We start from the raw sequence: 22,302 nt of genomic DNA, 5'->3' as shown, positions 1-22,302 counted from the left end.
CGCCGCGGCCGGGGCCGGGGCCGGGGCCGCCGTCGAGCCTGACGGACAGCAGCTCGGAGGTGTCGGACTGCAGCGCCTCCGAGGAGGCCAAGCTGCTCTCGCTGGAGCTCAGCGGCAGCGACAGCGAGTCGCCGGGCAGCGCCCCGCCGGCGCCCTCGGCCGGCGAGGCCTCGCCGCTGCCCGAGGAGCCCTCGGCCGCCTCCATGGCCAGCAGCCGCCTGCAGCTCAGCACCTCGCTCGCCTTCTCCGACCTCACCGAGGAGCTGCTGGACGCCGGCCACGACGGGCTGCTGCGCGAGCTGGAGGACCTGCGCTCCGAGAACGACTATCTCAAGGTGGGCACGGCGCGGCCGAGAGCGGCTCGGTTTGGCGTAGCGTGGTGGGGCTCAGCCCAGCCTGGCCTGGCGTGACTTGGCTCGACCTGGCCTGGCATCACCAGGCACGGCCTGGTACGACTTTGTTTAACCCGGCCTGGCATGGCTTAGTTTGACCATGCCTGGCATCACCAGGTACATCCTAGCACAGCTTGGCTTGACCTAGCGTGACATGGCTTGGTTTGACCTGGCATGGCTTCACCAGACACGACCTKGCAGCACCTGGCAAGCCCTGGCATGGCACAGCTCAGCCCTGCCCAGCATGGCCCATCTGGGCCTGGTGTGGCTCAGCTCAGCCCAGCTTGGTATGGCTAGAAGCAGGCTGCTCTGCCACAGCTTGGCATGGCTGGGCTCAGTCTAGCACAGCGGAACCCAGCTTGGCATGGCTGAGCATGCCGTGGCTCGGCTTAGTCCAGCATGGTTGGGCATGGTTTGTTCTGGCACCTGGTGGGATGCTCCCAGCAGAGCTCCTTGCCCCGCTGCCCTCTCTGCCTGCTCACGCTGCCCTGGCTCTGGGGAAGAGATTTTCCAACTCATTTGCTTTCCCATCGGTTCTTGTATATGCTGTCAGCGTGGTGCCTCYCTGCTCCCTGGGGCCTTTTTCCAGGCGTGCAGCTTGGCTGTGTAGTTCATAGGCATGTTTTGAAGGAAGGGCAGATGATGTGCTTGGGGACAGGGCTGCAGAGCCTTTCTGCACGTGGATGTGTTGACTCGGGGTGSCTCTGCGTGGAGGACAGTAGGGCGAGTGAGCAGCTGTGCTGCCCCTCATGGGGAGGGCTGGGTGAGATTTTGGGTCTTCGGAGGCTGCGGGTGTTTTGCATCCCATGCCGTTCGGTGGTGTGCCGCTCTGGAGGAGATGTTTGTGCAGTAATCTGGGCTGCAGAAACACCTGGGTGGGGATTCAAGAGTCATGTCATGCCTTGGCGGCTACTCTTTTGATACCACAGGTTGGAAAACTGGCCAGCTCTCAAATGCTGATGCCAAAGTTTGTAAATGCATTGGATTTTTAGCTATGAAGTGAACATTAGGCATTGGGTAACGGGCTCGAAGATGCTCAATCAGGCCCTTTGTCCATTAGCAAAGCCCTAGTTCACAGCTGGTGTCCAAACTCCTGCCAGAATTAGCAGCAAGAGCTTAAGGGCTTTGATTTACTGAGAGCTGGAAAAATACAGATGAGGCCCCTGCAGTTTCCAAGAATGCAGCTGAAAACGCTTCTGTTGCTGTGGATTGCATGATTGCTTGGTAGATTTTTCCCATGATCATCTTCATAGCAAACGGTGAGCGTAGTGGGGTTTGGGTGTTTTACCACGTAAGTAGTGAATCCCCTGACCAGGGGTAGTCATGAAGGGAAAACACCGCTGGATGCGCATGCCCAAAAATTTGGCGATGTGCTTGGTACCTCTGCGCTTCGCTGCTGTGTTGTTTGACAGATCCGAATTTCTGTAAAGGTCCATTTTCTCCTTTGTTTGTGGGCTCGGGAAAGCCACGTTGTGCCAGGTAGTGCAGGGCCACGTTTGCTGGGGGGGKTTGTGCAGCCCTGGCGGATGGGAGACCTGTGGTCAAACGGGAAAGCTYGTGTTCTGCAATCAGAGCTAAGGTGCTCCCAGCTCTGCCAGGACAGCTCGCTGCCTGCCACCGCGTGTCTTACCGTGCGTATTTCGAGCGTCGCGGACAGCGCGAACCTTGTGTTTCTGTAGTGGATTTTTTGCGGTGGGCGTAGAACGTAATGTTTTTCYGGAGTGAGGCGCAAAGCTCGAGCAGCCGGTGGGTAAGCGCGTTGGTGCTTCTGGTCCCACCTTCTCACTGCGCGCGCCCTGCCGATGAACGCGTTTCGGTGTTTTAGCTTGCTGCTCCTGAAACTCGAGGAGGAGCCTGCTGGGAGTGGTGTGCTGCACTCCAGCTGGTCAGAAGCCACCGCCGGAGACAGACACACGCACCCTTTGTCCTCCCAAAAAAAGGAGGAAGCTACAGTACAATTTTTGCTCAGCTCCTCCAAGGAGGAGGAGAAAATCATGCTGGGCTGCAGCGGAGTGTGGGGAGTTGCTTGCTTGTGCTTGGGCTTTTCTGTAAATTCATGGGTTTGGCAGCCTTAAGGCAGCAAGGGGGTAGATAAAACCTGACCAGGTCCGCCCAGGTTGAAGCACCTCACCTGGGGACCCCAGTGCCAGAGCTCCAGGCCAGAGCTCCTCTGGCCTCAGAAGCTCATCACCCTCGGGATATTAATGAATCAGACTTGTCAGAGGTGACTGATTTTTCTAAGGCTCAAAAATAGCTTCAGAGCTGGGTAAAACCTGGCATGTGTTTGGCAGGGGCGGGGGGGGGGGGGGGCTTTGGGGAGGTGGGAGAGTTTTGGCATTCTGCCATGTCTGTGGCTTCATCCCTTTTCAGGCTAGACGTGCGTAGTGCTACTACGCTTTTGTGATGTGCAGGGGATTTATGAGCTTCAAAACATAGCCTTTCCGAGCAAATCGTGGCGCTGTGTACTTGTGCCAGCTGGTATTGCCTCTTTCCTTKGCTGTGATAATAAAATGTACATATTTAAGCACACCTCACGCGCTACGTTTTGCAGCACAGATTTTCTAAGGCTTAAAGAGGGAAAATTTTTGACAAAGGCTTTTGGTGAAACGTTGACAGTGCAGAGAGGGGCCTCGGGGCTGCAGCTTTGCAACCTCCCGATGGCTTTTGGGCCTGTGTTTTGCTTTTCTGTTGCATGATGAGTCAAAACGAGACTTCTGAGTTTCTCAGCCTCAAGTGGCTAGATGCACAGATGACATCAGCAGGGTTGGATTGACTGATGTATTTATTTCTGAGGGTCTGTTTTCCTCCAGCTCAGTTCTGCGCCGGGGTGACCCTGGGGAGCAGGGGAGGTTGAGCACAAGCCRCGTGCTTGGGCATTCCCGTCGGTGCAGTGCCAGCCCTCAAACCCCGCGCAGCCTGCGTGTTGCAGGGCAGGAGAGGGACCCTGGAAATCCTGGGGCTGTTCTTTCTTCCTCTTTCCGATCAGGTTGGGCAGTGCCTCTTGCTTCTCCGTCAACGGGCGAGGGAGCTGTCTCGGTTGCACCTGCCATAACCCACTGTAAATGATTTATTTAAAGCCTTTCCCCGAAGACGGGGCAATTCCTTGTGTGCAGGCAGGCAGCCCTGGAAGGGGAGATGGTGGCTCTGGAGTCCTCTCCCCGTCTCGCCGCGTAGCAGAGAGGAGCTCCCATCCCTGCTCAGCGGGTCGGAAAATGTGAGATGTGATACAGCAGCAGCTGCGGAGGGACAGGCAGACAAAGAGTGGGCACGGGGGAGAGTTTGGAGCGACGGGAGGGGAGGCCTTCGAGCCGTCTCCTCTCCGAAGCACGAGGCTTATGCCAGAGCCTCCTAGCAAATGGGGATGAGCCCAGCCACCGCCCTGGCGTCCAGCCTGACCTCGGTCCTGCTCTCTGTCCTCTGCCACCCTGCTTCCCTTGGGATTTGATCGCATTTCCCAGCTCCCTGGAGGCATACTCGAGGTGGGCGGGTGGCTTGTTTCCCCTGAAGCTGCCAGGGCCTGCCAGGATCTTTCTGAGAGCATCCTGCAGGTGTGCCSCAGCCCAGCGTGCTCTTCCTGGTGGTGCTGCCGGCGGCCCTGCTGCACGTGGGTCCAGCCCACGGCGCGGGGCAACGCTGTGCATCGCCCGAGCAGAGGCGCGCTGGGTTGGCTTCGCAGCCCCTTTCCTTTCTGCATGTTGCACAACTTGTGTTGCGCTGCAGCGAGCCCCCAGCTGTTYCCCAGTTAATTTATGGGGGCAGGTGTAAAGCTGAAAAATGCTGGGTTTTCTCTCCCTAGCTTCGCTTGCTGCTGGTTGGTGACGTGCTGGCGAGAGGCAGGGGCGCCGCGGGGTGCGGCGCTGGAGTTGGCGCGTGGCTTGCTGCGCCGACGTGGAGGGAAGGGTGGCCGGTATTGACTGACCCTTGGAGCTGGACTGGAGCTGTGCTCAATGCAAATTAAAGAAACCTGCACCCCTGACAGGCTGGTGGTCCCTTCTCGATACCAATGCCAGGCCTTTGCACCGGGGCATCCCTGCGGGAGAGGTGCCGGGAGCGACTGCCACCGAGCCCTGTGYGCCTAGTCCACCCCGGGCGCCAGGGCAGCTGCGTTTGCTGGGCYCTCCTGCGASGGACGTGCGGCACAGCCCAGGGGCYGTGCGRTTTTCCCGGGRAAATCCAGTCTGGTGTGTGGACTCCCCCCCCACCCCAGCGTCCTCCTTTTCTCTTTCGCCTGGCAAATTATAGCATAATTCCCTCGTCTGTCAGGTGGGGGCTCAGCGTTAATTGAAAGCTGCTGCTTTTGTCCTGTAATCTCGGAGGGAGGCGTGCTTGTTGCTCCTGGACAGTAATCCCCGTCTCCCCGGGGGGATCGCAGGCACGCGGCGCTGCCCGACGGGCCCAGGGCTGCGTGGCGGTGCGCCCCTGAGCATCCCAAAAAGGGGCCGATGCTAAAAACGCGTGCAGCTTCCAGCTCCGTCTTTAAAAATTACCTATTTATTTCTTTTCCTCCGCYGTGCCGGGGGGACGTTCGCTGCCACTGGGCTTGGCCCGCGTCGGGCCCCGCTCAGCGGGGCGGTGGCACCGCACGCCATGGCCGCGCTGTCCTGCGGGCTGTCCCCCGAAGGCAGGCGGTCGCTSCTTGGCCGTGCCCCAAGCCTGGTGTTGCCAAACCCCTGCAGTATTTTTACTCTCAGCAGCGTGACAGCCGGTGATGTCATCATTATTTGCCTGATCCTGTTTTGAGGCCGTTGCTGCTTTCTGCCTCCGAAAGATAGYGAATCCCACTGACAAAGTCTGAACGTTGCATAGAGCAAATTCCCTTGGCCTTTTCTTGGTTTGCTGCGTTCCTGCGAGCGCCTGAGCTGGCACGTGCCTTCCCTCGGGTGAGGAGATCCGCGCTGTTTAACTCTTCCCGGTGCTGCCCGCAGTGGCTCGCGGCTGCGGCCGTGCGGGGCTGTCACCGGAAAGACCTGCCTCTTCCAGGTCTTGCCCCTTACAGCCTAAYGGATGCCTCTCTTGGAGGCTGCGGTCCTGCAAAAGCATGTGAGAACATGATCATTCTGCTCTGAAAATGGCTTTTTTTCTTTCCTTTTTTTTTTTTTTTCCCCTGAACTGGAACTAGAGTGCTCGTACCCTGCCTTGCAATTTCTTCGTTTCCTTAGTAATCTCCTGGGAGGAGGCAGCGTTGTCTCTTGCCTTCCTCCATCAGGTGTTGAGTGGTTCCCACGCAGGTAAGCGGGGTGTGTTTGCTTCTGCAAGCCGGGACCCTTAGCTATTTAAACCGGTCCCTTTGGATGGCAARTTTCCCGCATCTTTTCCAAGACAGCTGATTTCCCTGGCAACTACYGTGGAAACGTGAAGCCTTTGCTGCGCGGTGTGTGTGCAGGAGGCAGAGGAGGGGGGAAGCGTAGACACRGCGGTGGATGAAGGGGTGACGGCGTTGGTGCCGCAGGGCGGAGGCGCTGGGCGGTACATCCGCGCTGGGGTGCCGGCGCGGCGCCTCGTCCCACCCGGAGGGTGACCGGCGACGCGCTGCTGATGTTTGTGCGGCCGCAGTGCTGGGACCTGGCGGTCCCGAGGGCGGTGGAGCAGCGGTGAAACGAAACGCGGTGGTAGCAAACGCGCCCGGGTCCTCCGGCCGAGAGCCCYTCAGGCCCCGCCGGGGAGAGGCCGGGCGGCCCCCGCCGCTGCTCCGGGGCAGCGTTTCCCTCCCCGGTGAAGTGGGGTCGGGTCTTGAGCTCCCTCCCCGTGCGAGGGGGCTCTTCCCCTGCCCCTCCGTGGCACCTTGCTCCGGGAGCGTCCTAGTCCCCGCAAGGAATAACGTTGGAAAGAAGTCGCTTCTCTCCTCTGGTGTGGCCCCCTGCGCAGGGAGGCCGTGCTGCCTCAGGTCCGCTGTCTCTCAGCTGCTTCTCGTGGTGGGTATTCGTGGCCTTGCTGATTTGCTCTCCCAGGTCCCCCTTTGCCCTCTTCAGCTCCAGTTCGCGCTTGATTTGTCGTCGTTCCCGATGCTCCCTGTTTGCAGCGCCCTGAGTTTGGGATGTTTCCGAAGGGTTCCTCCCCACTCCTGCCCCTGCTCTTGCGTTTACTTGGCTGATTTTTTTTTTAATTCTGCTTTTTGAAAAGATGCACCTTGACTCCGCCAAAGGTGCGGTCGTGGCGCTCGGCTGCAGGCACGGCTGGCGGGGGCCCTTGGAGGGTCGCCCGTCGCCGCCCTCAGTCCTGCTCTCGCAGGGAAGGTTTTCCTGCATTTTCCCAGTTGACAGCTTCCCCTCTTATTCCTCTTATCCGACACCTTTTGTCTGGGCAGCTTTCCTGGGGGAGTTCGTTACAGCCCCTATCTCTGGTCGCGTCCAGTGGTGCCGCTGAGCTTTCCTGCCTGCTGCAATCCGGCCTTACCAGCCCCGTGCGGAGTGTCAGCTTTTCCTTCTAAGCTCTCTTCCAATTTGCTGGCATCTTTCTGGCCTCCAATCCTAATCCATTTATTATGGCTCAGACGAACAGCTTGCCTCCGAGGGAACGGCCCCGTCCGCGGGTAACGTCTTGGGCCGTGGTTTGCAGTTGCAGGCTTGCGGCTGCACGCCGCYTGATGGATTTATTGGCGTTACGGGCCCGGGTGAATTCCTGCTGTCGGAGCGAAACGGGGAAAGCCCCGAGTGCACAGGACGCCTGGCCCGGGGGGCTGGAGCCGTGCGGGTTGCTCCCGCCCGCTGCGCCGCGCCGCTCGGGCCCGCGCTCGCTTGACGGAGCTGTCGCTCCCGCCGCGCGGAGAAGGCTGTTTCTTCTCGCTTAACCTCGAGTTGCAAACGGGAGCTGATGCTGTCAGCGCCTGAACGACGTCCGAGCAGCCCCTTGTGCCTCTGCGTCTGTGCCGAGGCTGCCGCTGAGGTTGGTCAGCGGGCGTTTACTGAGGCCGAGGAAGAGGTGGAAGGCGGACCCGGCCCTGCGATTGCTTCCTGGTGGCAAAATGAGCTGAAAGCTCTGGTGCCCTGGGAGATGAGGCCCCGGTTTTATCGCTGGGCTGGACGTGSTGGCAGCGCTGCAGCCTGCAAGGCTGCTGTCCGTGATCCCTTCTCCAGGGGCAGCCRAACGGGTGCTCCCCCATGCCAGGCTTCCCTTGGCTGGTCGCAGCTCGCTGCTGGGGAGGGAGGACAGGAGGGGTCTGTGCCTCTGCTCCTGCCCGGGGGGCTCCCGTGGGGGCCCCAGAGCCGGCTGCACCGGGTCCCAAAGAAGTGAGTGCGGTGGGCTCTGACCCCCAGGGTGTCGCTCGCTCCCCACCAGGCTGCAGGGAGCTGCTGCACCCATCCTCTCCATCGCACCTCTGCTCCTGGAGAGCGCTCGTCCCACCAGCACCATGGCTCTGCGTGGCAGGACATGACGCTCCCTGGAGGGGGAATGGGCCAGCACCCTCCTCCCCGTGCACCCTCTCCTCTGCCCCCTGTAAGGGTCTGCCCCTATCTAGCAAAGCAGTGGCCAAGTTTCCAAGATGTCCCAGTGTGCAGTGACCTGTCTGTGGCACCTCTTGCCCGTCCAGGGCTGCTGCTGGTGGCAGCCTGCCCTCACTGGGATGTACTGGTCTGGGGGCGCTCCACTGCGTCGGGCTCTCGGGATGCTCCGTGGCCCCGGGCCTGGCCGGTCCTTCACTGCTCTCCCGATATTCCTGATGTCCCCATATTGCCTCTTCTCGCCTCCCGTCTCCTCTCCGGGCTCCCTCCCTCGCCTGCCTAGCTCCCTCCTCTGACACATCTTTTCCAAGACGACCTACATTTTTTCTCGCTGTAGCTGCTGCCGCCTGCAGAGACTCCTCTCCCTGCCCCCATCTTTCTCTTTATTCCACTTCAAATATTTACGGGCGCTCGTGCCATCTCCCCCGGGCCGCCTGCCTCGCTGCTTCGGCTCAGCCAATGCCGCGGGAACGGATCAGCGCTGTGCCTCGGTGCCACTCAGCCGCTCTGGCAGCAGCACCGAGTTGCTAGCAGCCGTCTGCCTCCCCCAGCACGTGTAGCGGTCTCCTGGGGTCAGCATGGGATGGACCCGAGGCCACTGCCCTCTCCCAGATAGTGGCCACATTGCTCCGGGCTTAAATGCAAGTGGACCAGAAGACCTTATCGCTGGTGAGACTGAGGTCAAAGTGCTGAGCCCAACCTCGTGCTCCACGGGTGACGGCGTGCTCRTGGACGGATGTGTGTGGGAAAGCAGGCCCTGCCTGCTCCTCTGTGCTGCAGGATGGTGTCCCCTCCGTGGGAGTCGGAGACCACCTTTTGGCAGCGGGTCTGGTATTGGTGGCCTGGTTTTGCATCCAGACAGGATCGGTGGTTCAGGACTGGTGCCTGGAAGAGGCAGGAGGTGCCGAGGCTGCGTGTCTCGTSGCACCGCAGCAGCCCACCAAAGCCCTCCAGCTCCTCCGCTTGCCTGGTGCGCGGGCTGTCATGCCCAGCGCCAGCTCCGGGGCCAGGCGCTGAAATGGTGCTCTGCTTCGGGCATGGGGATGATCTGACGTCCGCGTTGCTGGCAGGAGGTCACTCCTGACCCGGAGGGGCTCGGTGCCACGGTGGCAGCGCCGGGCTGGTTTTTGGCAGGGGCGCGAGCCTGCTGCGCTTTTACCTCCCGCCGCACGTGGGCTGTGTGGCACGGCGTCCCGGGGCCTCCCGGCGTCGGTTCGCAGGGCCGGCGTCCGCAGAGAGCCGTGGCGCGGCGCGGGGGCCTCGTCTCGGGGCGCGCCCCGCCAGCAGGGAGCTGGCGCCCCGCGTTGGGGAGCGGGGTCCCGTCCCCCCGCCGGGGGCTCAGCGGGTGTCCGCGCCGCTCCCGTTCTCCGCTCGCAGGACGCGAAGCTGCCGGAGGGGTTCATCCGGCTCGCGCTGGGCGCTGGCGGCGGGGCGGCCGAAGGAGCGGGAGGCGCTGGAGCTGCAGGATCGCTGGCACCCAGCGGGCTCTGAACCCCTCCTGTGGAAAAAGAGGGGGGGTTGATTTGCTTTCTCCTTTGGTGTCTTTAGCCCAGAAATAGTTGGTCCCGCTCGGTTCCGGTGAGACATCTCCCCGCCGTTCCTGGGGGACTGGGAGCTTTCCCAGCGCTTAGCAAAAGGGAGCTCCCGGGGAGCTGGATCTTTTGCGGAGAAGGACCTTCTCCTGAGGGCTCGCAGCGCGCTGGAGTTGCACGCTGCCCCGAGGCAGCGCCTGGCCCCCGGCAGAGCGTGGGCTGGTGGCTTCTGGGGTGCGGTGCCCGTCGCATGGCCCTGCCGCGCTACGGGCTCCTCTGGAGCAGAGCAAAGAGCCTCGATTGTAACGGCAAACCTAGCTTCTCCCCCGGCCCCGGGTCTGCCCCGGGGCTCGCGGTGGCGCGGGCACCGCTTGACGCGCGGGGTGGCACGCCAGCCACCACAGCCCGGCTTCAGGCGCCTGCCCGGGCCCGTCACAAGAGGGACCATTCATCGGTGCCAGGAGGCAGCTGTGGTCTGGAGAAAGAGYCCTTTGCTGTGACCAGGCCGTGTCCCTTGGTACGGTGGGAGTCACCGTCCGGGGGCTCRCGGGCGCCGTGTTCCTGGGCCGGGAGGCGATGTGCGGGTCAGCGCTGCCACGCAGAGCCCCAGCGCTTTGGGGTCAGCTGTGGGGCAGCGTTTCCCGGCCCGGCGCTCCCCAGCCTCTTCCGCCCGTGCCCTCTCGCAGCCTTCGCTCGGGGGCACCGAAGGCAGCGAGCTGCGGGAGTTTGGGCCGTAGCACGAGGGTGGGGAAGGGGCTGCTCATTTTGAGGGTGGCAAAGAAGCCGATGCTGTGGCAGGGTCGGGAGCACCGCGGCCGGGCAGCGCTCCAAGCTCCCGGGCTCTCGCTGCCACCTCCGGCCCGGGAGGCGGCAAGGTCTGAGCATCTGCAGGGCGGAGGAGGGAGCCGCAGCGCTGGGTGCCGGGGGTGTCCTGTCCTGGTGTGTGCCACGGGCACCTGGCGAGGCTGGGTGCAGGAGACAAGTCCTGGCAGTTAGGAATGGTGGCCAGGAGGTGGCTGTGGGGTGCCCACGTTGCACGGGCCTCTCTGATGCACGTCTCCCCTCAGGATGAGATCGAGGAGCTACGTGCGGAGATGCTGGAGATGAGGGATGTCTACATGGAGGAGGACGTCTACCAGCTGCAGGAGCTCCGSCAGCAGCTGGACCAGGCCAGCAAGACCTGCCGCATCCTGCAGTACCGGCTGCGCAAGGCAGAACGCCGCAGCCTGCGCGTGGCGCAGACGGGGCAGGTGGACGGCGAGCTCATCCACAGCCTCGAGCAGGACGTCAAGGTAAGGCTGGGYGGCCGAGGTGCCCCTCTTTGCTTTCTCTTGGGGCTCCTGCACCCTGATGGCAGGGGACGTCTTCGGAGAGAGGGCCCAAGCACCCCACGATTCAGCGTGCWGGAGAATTGGGCACAGGCACGTTGGTGGACACAAGGGCCCTGGAGGGGACAAGGGTGGCTATGTCCCAGGGGCTGGGTCCCATGAGATCCCCACCATTGCTGGGGGGCCACTGATGCTGAGAGGGGGCAGACGGGGCAGAGAGCCCTTCTCGGCTCGAGGGCACCCATGCCTTGATGGGACCTTGTCATTCCTGGTGGTGCAAGAAGGGAGGAGCAGCGTTTCAGCTCGCAGGCGGTGGAGGAGGAGGAGGAGGGCTGGCCAGAGGGCTGGAGGCTGTGCCGAAGCAGCTGCCGRTGGAGTGCGGGAGGCGGCTCGGAGCGAGGGAGGGGGCTCGGCGCCGGCCGCGCTCGCTGGCTGGGCAGGTTTGAACGGCCCAATGGCTCCCTGCGCTGGCAGCACGGGGCCGGGCCGCCCTCCCTGGCCGGCCCCTCCTGCGGGCCTGGGGGGCCGCGATGGGGGCCGCGGGCCCTCTCCCGCCGGGGAGGCCCTGCACCGCCTCTGCGTGAGCCTGCGCGGAGCCGGGGCTGGCGGCAGAGCCGCGGCTCGGCTGGTCCTGGAGGCGCTGCCRGCGGCTCCCGGCGCCGGCCGAGTRTTTGCCGAGCGGYGTTACRGTGGCGCCCGGGGACGGCTCTAAGGGCTGGAGAACAGCTCAAGGGGCAGCTTACGGGCTGTCTCGAGAGGTGGGAGCGTGCGGCGGGGAGGTGCTCGATGCTGTTTGCTGGGTGACCTGAGCGCCTCTTAAGCCCGCGTCYGAGCTGCACGGTCCTTCCCCGCACRTACGTCTCCTGCGTGCTTGCTCGCGCTGGGAGCCCAGGCGTGCAAATCTCCCGGGAGCCAGAGCCAGCATGGACAGCCGCGGGGTCCCAGGGCCCCTCGCTCGCCCGCTCTCGGTGGCAGCGTTTTGGGGGAGCAGAGCCGCTCCCCATGCCGAGGAGAAGGGATGGGCAGCGCCCGGGCGGCTGCTCCCTCCCGGCTGCTCTGTGCACGAAGCTGGGGCTGGAGCGGAGCATCACGAGAGTTTGCGGGGCAGAGTTTGAACCGGAGCCAGCAGGGCCCTTGCGCAGAGCAGTGCTGGAGTTGCCAAGCRCGCTAGCAGCAAACAGCCCATCCTGCAGCAGAAACGTGCCACGAGAGGAGCTGGAGAGGCTCCGTCGGCCGGGCTGGAGCGGGGCTGCGAGCCTGTCTCATGCCGCCCGGGCCCGCCTGGCCCCGAGGGCCGTGCGGGGCTTTCGGGACCCCCGGGCACTTGCTGTGGGGCTCTAGCACCTGGCTTCGCCCAGGCCGTACCCGGGACGCTCGGGCTCTGCCGGCCACGAGGCGATCGCTCCCCCTGGCCCTGCTTGAATAGCTGCAGGGGTTAGGCGGGGGGCACCCTCCGCTCCCGGGCAGCTGGGAGGTTTTTTCCGTAACCTGATGCAGTGGCTCCCCTTTCTCCCCGAGGTCCGCGTCAGGAAGCCCTCCTCCCCAGCTGTCGTGCCRTGGCTCTCCTGGCTCGGCACGCGCGGGGCTCCCTCCCTGCGTGCACCGCCTGCTCCTGTGCTGGGCACTGGCTTTTCCAGCCCGTGGTGGGCACTGGCCTCGCAGCTTTGCGGCATGGCCGGCGTGCCAGTCTCGGGAAGTGCAAAAGGGCAAGGAGTATCCCACAGCACGGTGACGCTCTTGGGGAAAATGAGGTTTTGTCAGTCTGTCAGCAGAGGAGCAGGCCTCTTGGAGGAGAGCACAGGGCAGGCATGGGGCAACAGTGGTCGCTGCACGCAGTGGAGAGAGCACACACCAAAAGTGCAGAGGGTCTCCCGCTTTCTGCGGTTTTGCTGCAGGCCTGCAATGGGCACGCGGTACTGCTGATGCGGCTTGTAGATGCTGGAAGGATGATGCCCAGTGACCTTCTGGCTCCCACTGCCGCGGTGCCTGTGTGCTGCAGGCCAGGGAAGGGCTGCCACGTGTGCCGCTTGTCCCTGGCTCCGTCTCCGGTGGCGCTTGCTTTGGAGATGCTGGCCATCTGCTCTCCCTGCTGTTCCCAGCTCCCTGTGCTGTCCGACTAACTGCTTGCTCAGATGGCAGCCTGTAGCCCCATGGCAACAAGGATAGGTGATTGCGTGGAGGGTTGTGGTTCTTTAGCATGGGAAAGAGCCCATCTCTTGTCCTGGAGGACTCAGAGCCTSAGAAATGGCTTGAGGATCTCCCTGGGCACCATCCTGGGACCGGAGGTATATGCAGGGTTCTGCCCTGGTGCTCCAAGCTGCTGCAGTCTCAACCCTGAGCACGCTGTGCCTGGCTTGATAAYGGCTGTGTCCCCAGGTGGCCAAGGACGTCTCTGTGCGGCTGCACAACGAGCTGGAGGCGGTAGAGAAGAAGAGGATCARACTGGAGGAGGAGAATGAAGACCTGCGCCAGAGGCTCATTGAGACGGAGCTGGCCAAGCAGGTGGCGCAGAACGAGATGGACAAGCTCAGAGAGGTGAGGGGGACGTGGGGGAGCAGGGTCCCTGGGTGGAGGATGGTGGCACGGGGTGGGGAAGGGAGGGAGCGAGAAGCATCGCCGAGGCATGTGCCGAGTGGTGCAAACCAATGCCCAGCTGTTAGCGGCGCGCGGGGAAAGCCAGCAAGGCTCTGCCCGCGGCCGGCTTCGTGGCGTCCCGCCGCAGGAGCCCCAGCCCTGCTTGCTTTGCAGAAACCCAAGCTGCCTGGCCGAGGTGCTTCTGAAACCCGAGCAGCGCACACTTGCTGCTCTGCGTCCAGCCCTGCTGCGAAGGGGGCACCGAGAGCAGGGACGTAGCGTCTCTGACCACGGCGGGGCTCGGCACAGCCTCTCTTCGCCCGTCCTCGGGACGAGCGGCTCTTCCTAAGCCCGACGACCCAGGCGGTGCCCGGCTCCCTCCGCCCGGAGGCGATGGGCAGACCAGGCTGCTCCGGTGCTGCAGGCTCGYGTAGCTCTGGCTCTTTCGTCGGGAGACGAGTGGAGTTGGCCCCCTCCTGCGCGCGCCTTGCGAGCTCGAACGGGGCGAGCGCGCAGGGGCTGCGGAGCAGCCGTGGCCTGGCGGTGCTGGGGCTCGCTCGCAGCCGGGGGCGATGCCGCTCCCCGCGTGGCAGCAGACCCCCCACCCCGGCCACTTGCCCTGGGTCTCGCCTGCCCGCTGGCGCGGGCCGTTTGCGGGACGGGAGCCAGTCGGGATAGCCGGCCGGTGCCTGCCCAGTCAGTGTTCGCTCATGTTGGTTCCCGCTCGGTCCTCAGTGACCAAAAGGCATCCTGGTGACAGCAAAGCCTTGCCATCCCTCGCGGTGCTCGTAACCCACTTCCCTACTGCCGGGGATGCCGTGTCCCCGGGGAGCCTCCAGAAGCGTCGCTGGCTGAGCTGTTGGGGCAGTGTGCTGCAGGAGAGGCCGCGGCCGAGCCTCGCTCCCTGCCTGCCAGGAGCTGAGCCCTCCGTGGGAGAAGGAGGCAGGGAGGCCGTGAGCCTGTCCATCTGTGGTTCCTGCTGCCCGGCCTGGCAGTGAGCCGGGACGTAGCTTGGGGTGGCCGGGACCGCTTGTGCCCTGGCTGCAGTTGGCGTTGAACCGAGCTCTTGGCGGTCTGTGCATGGGGATGCTTGAGAGATACTTGTGTCTTGCCGTGGCCAAAGGTCACTCTTGCTCGTGGTCCCTGTGCATCCTGACGTGAGGTGCCAGGGTGCACAGGGCGGTATCTTTCTGTACGCTGGTTTCTACGTGCTAGCAAGGCAGAAGTGTCCAGCCAAGCTATTACTGATGCCTGGCAGCGCTTCGCCAAATCTTCCAGCAGCAAAGGAGAGCAGATTTGTATGCGAAGCTTCTGGGCCATTAACGCTGGCTCTGCTGACTCGCAGAGCATGGGACATGAGATGTCTCCTCTCTGCAGGTACACAAAGCCAAAGGGGATGCAGCAAACCGGCACAGGACCTGCTTAGAGCAAAGACCAGTGCCTTGAGGGGCTATGAGCTGGCCCTCTCTAGGGCTGGCCCAGCTCCARCCCCTTCTTGTTCGGGAGCCCGGTGGAGAAGAGCGCTCGGGGCTAACAGCCTTCCGTTTGAGTCTCTTGGGAGTTACCCATCTCTGGATGGGTATGCTGGTGGGATGTCCCTGGAGACAAACCTGACAGTCCCTACAGATGAGCATGTAGGGGCAAAGCCAGACTCTCTCAGGCATTACTGCAGTGAGTCTTAGCTTTCTGGCAGGTTGGTCAGGGCCCGCACAGGGCTGTGTGGGCACGCAGGAGCCAGCCTTGCCGAGCAGCGTGGATCTGGTGTGCAGGAGTGCCAGGTGTGGCATGGTCTGTCTGCGAAAGCCGGCAGGTATCCGGCTGGGATTTCACGTTGCTGACTTACGTATGCTTGTGCTCTTGGAAGGTGCCCCCGCTGTGGTGCTCCACGAGCCAGGTGCCAGCGGAGGCTGCGCTGCTGGCAGGGAGCCTGCATGGGTAAAGCGGGTCCTCCCCAGGAGAGCCCYGCAATGGCATGGCCCCAGGCTGGCAAGGGCATTAGGGTTACTTGCTTATTCCGGAGCACTAATTAGACAAACACGTGAATTAACAGCCCTCGGGCACCTCCTTGCTTCTGCCTGGAGGGAGCAGAACGGCAGCAGAGCTTGTTAGGAGTGAAGCAAACAGGAACTGAGGCTGGGGCAGGGCTGGGCTTGCCCCGAAGGGCAGATTATTTCTCCCTTGCAAGTGGCTTTTCCCGTAATTGGATAATTGTGGGGATGGGCAGTTAATCACTAGACCTTAGGCATTTGCACCTCTGGCTCCACGTATGCGCAGTGGCACAGGRATCCTTCCCAGAGGCATCTCGCAAGAGCTTGGGGCTCTTGGTGCAGGAGGCAGGAGCAAAGTGGGACCAGTCCAGGTACCCTGCCGGGGCAGAAGGAAGTGCCAGCTGGATGTATGGAGCTGCCCGCCACGGGAGTCTGGGGCTCTGGGCACACCCATGGTGATGACAGCCGGCGCTTGACCCGGGGCCCTGCTCTTGGGGTGCCTGAGGCCAGGRAATACCTTCTGCCAGCTCCCCCCGGCTGTGGGGTGAGGGCAAGCTGGTCYCCAGCGCCTTTGGGACGAGGATGCCAACGTGGCACAGCCTGCCCTTGGGAGAGCGTTTGCAGCGGCAGACCCAGCCTTAATAGGAAAGCTTGGATCTCAGTCCCTTGGCACAGGCAGCAGCTTGCATTTCACAGCTGCTTTCTTTGGCTGCTGGGCCTCAGCGCCAGTTTGGAAAGAGGTCGAGGGCAGCCGCGTGCGTAGGCTGGCATCCGAGGGGCCCTGCGCCGGCCCGCCGCTCGCGGGCGCAGACCCTGGCTGCGGGGCGCCTGGCGCTGGGCACGCGCCCCCTCTCCTGCGGAGCAGTCCCGCTGCGTCGCCCAGCCTTGCTCCTGCTCCTGTGCCCGGAGGCTGCCCTTTCCTCCCCGTGCCCACAAGCTCGGGAGCCCCCAGGGTGGGACGGAGTGGGAGTATGGCTGGGACAGCTTAGTGCTTGCATGTTTTCCCCCTRCCTTTCCTTCCCAGGTAACTGGCCCTGCTTTCCCTCTACCTTGGCCCTGGATACCTGCTTTCCCCCTCTCCTTCTCCCTTGTGGCTCTGCCTGATGGAGGTGCAAGAGGCTGACTGCTTGGGAACGCAGCTGGTCTCCAGGCTYGCCAGTGCCCTGCGCTCTGGGGATTTACAGCCCAGCGCAGAGATCCCGGAGCGTCAGATTCTTTTGCAGCGGCGTTGCTTGCCGGGATTTACGAGGCAGAGCTCCCCGGGCTGGGCCGAGGCTCCCGGCAGCTGCTTGGGAGCGCTTAGGCTTGGTGCGAGCTCTGCAGCAATGATTCATCTCTGCCTGGAGCCCATGTGATAAAGCCACAGCCTGGTGAATGAGATTTAATTGGTTTTATGAGTGCTTCAAAGGCTGTGTGCTCGAGGAGTGACACATCCCCCAGCCAAAATCACTGGCTTCAGGGCTCAGCTGAGCACATACGGTTCAACAGGTAAAATGAAGTTCTTGGGTTGCCTTACCCAGCCCTGCTGCCAGGTCCTTCATCTGCACAGGGCTCTCCTGGGACCTTCTTCGCTGCCTGTGTGGAGGGAGGAGGTGATGAGGAACATCTTCATCTGCTGTTTGCAAACTGGCATGCCCCAAGAGCTGTCACTTGGCCTGGGAATGGGATTTCCTGCTTTATCCAGCTCTGACATGGTGACCCATGACTCAGCCTCTCCGTGTCTCATTTCCTGCTCTCTCACTAGTTGTGGTGCTTGATGCCTATGAGGAAAATTTCTGGCTAAGCTCGATGACATAAAGCTTGGCAGTTCAGGTCCTTCAAAGCAAGGGGCTGCAGCCCACTGGGACCACACAACTCTGGCATTTTCCTTGGTTTCACAAGCTCCTGGAGAAGCTGGCACCACTTTTCTGGGCTGACCCCAAGGGACATTGCATAGTGGGACCCTGCGTGCAGCAAGCCACTCCTGCTACCCTGGGGATTTGCTGTGGGTAACAGCTCTCTCTTCTCTCTGCAGAATTCCTTGAAGAAAAGGGGGTCTCGTTCTGTTGGGAAGACTGAAAAGAAGCCATCGGTGCAGGTATTTGTACCGTGTGCATCCGGGGCGCGTGGTGTTGGCCTGCTTGTACCAGAGGTGGCAACACCAGCTGGGAGGCTGGGGGTTGCTGGTGGCTGTGSCTGGCACAGAAGTAAATCTTGGGCATGGCAGTGACATCCCTTTGCAGAGCTTTTCTGCCTTCCTCAGGCCCCTGCACAGGGAAGGAATTGATGCACTGCAGCATCTCCATCGTCCTCAACCACCCTCTTGTCTCGTTTATAAACAGAGTGTCAGCGGCTAGTCCAGCGGCTTTAACCCTTTGCTTTTGTCATGACCCAGTACTGTAGCAATGGRTTGAAGGACTTGGCTTTTACAATGCAGAGCCGCTGCTGGTCTAGTTCRGAGCTCTTGCGCCCTCCATCCCTCCTATCTGTGCTGAGTGGTGCTCAAGGGATTGCCAGAGAGCCCTACTGGAGGGCAAAGAACCACTTGATGGGTGGCAGAGCTCCTGCAKGCTGGGGTGTCCGAGCTCAGCTCCTGCCACAGAGCAGAGGGGGAGTGCAGGAGAGGCAGCAGGTCATGAGGATCCAGCTCTYCTGCAGCCACAGCCTGGGGCAAGTGGTGATGCTGCACGAGATGTTTCCCATCTGTCTGGCCTGGGTGCGTGGAGGGTGCAGGTGTTGCCACATGTGCCATGGTGGGTCCAGGGTGTTGAGGGACAGCTGAGATGTCTGTGGGGAACAGTTTGCTACTGTTCATTTCCCATTTTCTTCTGRCCCTGTCATGCTACAGGCTGCTGGACAAATGCAGGAGATGGGTTTTTTGTCAACTGGGGGAAGGATTTCATCTGTCACTTGCTGATGAGATGAGCGGCTGTGACCTGCTAATTCTATTACTAGGACTCAAAGGGGCAGAGCTACTGTTCTGGTAGTAAATATGGAAGTGAGTGCATTATTGCTCSTAAAATCCACTTTCAAAGGCAAAAGATCTGAAAGACTTCCTTCTGAGATGGAAGAGGATCAATAAGTCAGAGCTTTCCATCTTGCCCCACGTGAAGCTCGGCCTCTTGTACGCCCTCAGTGTGGAGCTCTGGGCTGGATGAGCCAAGCCTGGTGGCCACGGACTGCTCCCGGTGATGCCAGGACCTCCATTATCTGGGGGGCAAGAGCAGGAAATGCTGATGTGATGCTGTGTTGGCCTCAAGAGGCTGAAGCGAGGTACAGATGATGTTGCAATCGCKCGACAAACTCGTCTTAGCAGCCAGCACAGTCCCCTGGAAGTCGGTGGGGCAGATTGACCCCAGTGGAGGATCAAGGCTGGTAACCATAGGCAGGGCAGAGGGACACCTGCGTATGCTGGCTGGCACTGGAAGAGCTGCTTTCTTACAAAGTGAAGGGGGGAGTCAGCTGTCCTGCAGATGACGTGGTCCTCCCCTCCACAAAGCTTGAGTGAGGGGTAGGAAAAAAAAAACACATAAAGCAGTTCCTGCCATGCCATGTTAAGAGCATCYCAGTGCAGGGACTGCTCAGCACCCTGAGGGTTTCTAGGTTGTTGGGGTCAGCACATCTGTCCCTGTGCAGCTGTGGGAAAAAGCTCTCCGAGCGCTTAAGGCCTTTCTCCGTTAGCCTTTCATTTKTGATCCCTCTTGCATCTTTGTCCCTGCGGGGCTCTTTCAGGCTAGCTGATGTTCCCAGAGTTCAGTTCCCAATGGCAGACCATCGCTTTGCAACTCTGGCTGCAGCTGGTCCTGGACATGCCTGGCCTGGAGACCATCCAGCGCTCCCGCAGCAGCCCCTTCCTGAGGCTGAAGCACAACCCTGCCTCTGCCTCTCTTGCTGAGAAGCCAAAGGGGACAGGAAACCAAACCCAGCCCTTGGCCGCAGTAACACAACCCTCTGCTTCTCCAGCTGTCACCTTTGCAGACAGCCCTGCTGCTGCCCAGCCTGGGAACGTGGGGTTGGATGTGGCCCAAGGTCTGTGGTAGGTCTGTCCCTCCAAGGAGAGCAGGAAGGAGCCGACCCTGGCTCAGAGCTGTGGGTAACACTGGAAAGAAAACCTCAAGCTTCCTGGGGCCCCTGTGAGCTTTCATTTTACTCGAGAAACTGCCATTTTCAGCTGGCATCTGTTGGGCTGTTCTCTGCGTGCTCTTGCAGTGCTGAACTCCCACCTGTGGGCCAAATACAAATAATCCTAAGAGCCCAGGGGTGGTTGGGGCTCTTGAGACACAAATCTGGCATAAATGCCATGACTTTCTGTCTGCTCCCCGGCCGCTGCGGCTGGGGCACGCGCGGSGCTGAGCAAGCTCGGCCGGGCGCCTCTCGCGGAGTGCAGCCCCTCGTGACTCGTTGGTGGCTTCCTGGGCCCGCTTCCTGCTCGGCCGGGCTGGGAGAGCGTCTGCGCTCGAATACAGTGCATGGTGGTGGGGCAGGCTTGAAGCTGAGGTCTGTTCTCTCTCCCCCAGACCGCAGGAGTGCTCAAGGGGAGGAGGTTGGTCGTAGCCCAGGTGCGCGGCAGCCCCGTGCCTGCCCCTCTCGCTATGCACTGCTTGTTTCGAGGGCCAGTGAGAAAATGCAGCCAGCTGCCTTTCTCCTGGGAAAACAGGAACTGATGTCACGTCTGCTCCGGGCGGACAGCGGCGAGCACAAAGCTAGCCGCTGCCGCCGTTAATCTCCGTAGCCAATTACGAAGGGCAGGCTTCTGAGGCAGAATATAGCTTTAATGCGCCTTAGCAAGGTCAGGTCTTTGGGCGAGCGCTGCGCGTACCTCGAGGGAGCCCTGTTTGCAAACCAGCACTGAAGAGGAGGCTGGCGTTTGGGACCTGCCGCTCCCACCGTCTTCTGCTCTCGCAGTCACGGCTCTGCGCTCTGGAAAAAGGCTCAGCACCCCAAACGCACTGGACATGCAGTGAGAAAATGCACCCCTTACTGAGGTCTCTGCGCATAAGCAGGTGCCAGGCTTGTTCCCGCAGGTCCAGGCACGACGTGCYGCTCTTGGCAGCGGGAGCTCTGTTTGCTCTGGTATCGGCCCCAGGGGAGGAGCACTGGGTGCTTGGTCCCTGGGCAGCAGCTTCTYGCTGTCTCCCAGGAGCTGCGTGCAGGAAAAGGGCAGCAGGCTGGATTTTCTCGTTCCAGCTCTTGCTGTATTGAGTGCTAGAGGAGCACGTGTGCAGCTGGTGACCTCCTGGACTAAGACCAAACCCACCTCCAGTGGTCCCATGAAAGAGACCTCACCCCAACACCTGTTACCACCCTGGTGGGCTCATTAAGCAGCSCTGGAAGGCTGCAGAGTAAAGAGCRGCTCCTGGGCTTTGGGCAGTATGACCGTGGGCATGGCTGGTGGGTGCTGATGTGAGTGTGGATGGCCTGGTACCTGGAGGGGTCAGAGGTCTGGAGGTATCTGGAGGGGGGTCTGCAACCCCCCGGGAGAGCCCTCACTGGAGCAGAGCAGTCCCAGGGAAGCTTGTTTTTCCCAGCCAAGAAAACAGGAAAGGAAATGAGCTCAGGGAGATCTGCAACCAAGAGGCTCTTTGTGCGAGCTCATGTGCCTGGGAAGAAAGCGCCCTGGAGCGCCCGAGGGGCCACGAAGGAGATCCCCAAATCGCACAGCTTCCTAACGGTTCTGCTTGGGAAAGTCAGCTGCTGCTGCGCTTAACGGCMGAGCGCAGGGATGCCTCTGCTCCCTCCCGCGCCTGGACCGGCTCCAGCTCCCTCGGYGCTCCCGCGCGGGGCGCCGGCCCCTCTCCGGCCTGCGCTCGCTCCGAGGCGGGAGCCGAAGCGGGAGCGCGTCTCGCCGAGGGCCGACACAGCCTCCCCTCGGCGCTCAGCGCGCCCGTGCTCGGAGCACTCGAATGACCTCGCGGCACGGGAAGCCGCAAGCTGGACGTCAGGAAATCCTTCTGCCTCCAGAAACCTTTCCGAAGCTGAGAAACGGTCTCCCTGGGCAAATAGCTGAAATCCTTGTTGCTAAATTTAAAATYGGGCTGAACAAAACCCTGGAAAACAGACTTGAGCATTAAAAGGGGCTTGGGAAGGGGCTGCCGAACCTTCTGGGGTTTTTTGGCTCCGTTTCCCATCCTCTGACGTGCGGAGGCTGCGGCAGAAAGGGCAGCTGTTGGAAAAGCAGGGGCTGGGCCAGGGGTGGGACTTTGGGGATCTGCCAGCAGAAACCCCAGCCCTTCTTTTAAAACACGCTCCAGCCGTTTCATTTGTGGACGAGCGTGATACTCGTGCCTGTGGCCGTTAAGGATCCGTGCAGCTGCCCGGCGGCGCTGCGCGAGGCCCTGGGCCGCCTGTCCCGGCGCCCCGCGGGTCCCCGGCCGAACGCGGCAGACGTGGAGCAGACAGGATGCGTGCGCGGAGCCCCTGGGAGAGCRCAAATAGGATGTGCTGCTCCGTCCTCGGATAATTGCTTGGGGCTCGGGCGGGAGGACGAGCCCCTAGGAGGGGTTTGTCGTATCCGCAGTAACGCGAATCATTTCGGCGCTTGCCAGGTTTGGGGAGGAAACGTGTTTGAGGCTTTTATTTTCCTCCGTGGAGTCTGACAGCTTTCCCTCCCCTCGCTCCCCCCTCCCCACGTGCTTACGCCTTGCTGCAGTGACGAGGGAGGTGTAGTCAGAGTGCGCCATGAGGCTCGTGCCAGCACTGGGCTCTGTCCCTAGCTCGCCGGTGGCCCCTTGCCATGCTTTTGGGGCCTGGCTTTGGGCCTCTGGGCACTTCCACGCTGCTGCTTCTTTGGAAGCTTCTAGGATGAACTTCAAATTTGAGGGGACAAATTCTGCCCCTCGGTTGGAGGCTGCAGTTCCCCCTGGCTTGACCAGTTTGCTGAGCTGTCAAGGGCCACTGAGGTGTAAGGGCARTGTCTCCAAGCAGAAGGTCCCATGGGTCCAGGGGCCATCAGCACCTGGGCAGAGCCTGGTTATGTGCTCCTGCCTCCTGGGCTCGCTCAGCTGGCCAGGGCCGAAATAGCACTTGGGCTGTGTCAAGAGCTCATAGCTCTGGCACTGAGCAGAAGAGCA

The 22,302-nt window shown here is 61.8% G+C and overlaps 1 protein-coding gene across 1 annotated transcript in view; it reads left to right on the top strand.

Moving 5' to 3' along the window:
• Positions 1 to 5: 5 nt before the first annotated feature.
• The window catches only part of MTCL2 (microtubule crosslinking factor 2), a gene marked incomplete at its 5' end in the record, with an annotated part of 39,322 nt that continues 17,025 nt past the window's right edge, over positions 6 to 22,302 (top strand). The window contains 4 exons of the mRNA XM_085314240.1: positions 6 to 335; positions 10,431 to 10,655; positions 13,068 to 13,226; positions 17,268 to 17,330. Coding sequence (XP_085170366.1) covers positions 6 to 335; positions 10,431 to 10,655; positions 13,068 to 13,226; positions 17,268 to 17,330 — 777 coding nt within the window. The remainder of the gene's footprint in view (positions 336 to 10,430; positions 10,656 to 13,067; positions 13,227 to 17,267; positions 17,331 to 22,302) is intronic.

The sequence above is a fragment of the Rhea americana genome, unplaced genomic scaffold (genome assembly GCF_003343005.1).
Source record: "Rhea americana isolate MKP2758 unplaced genomic scaffold, rheAme1 scaffold_4, whole genome shotgun sequence".
Taxonomy (NCBI): domain Eukaryota; kingdom Metazoa; phylum Chordata; class Aves; order Rheiformes; family Rheidae; genus Rhea; species Rhea americana.
This window is presented reverse-complemented; position numbering and strand designations above follow the sequence as displayed.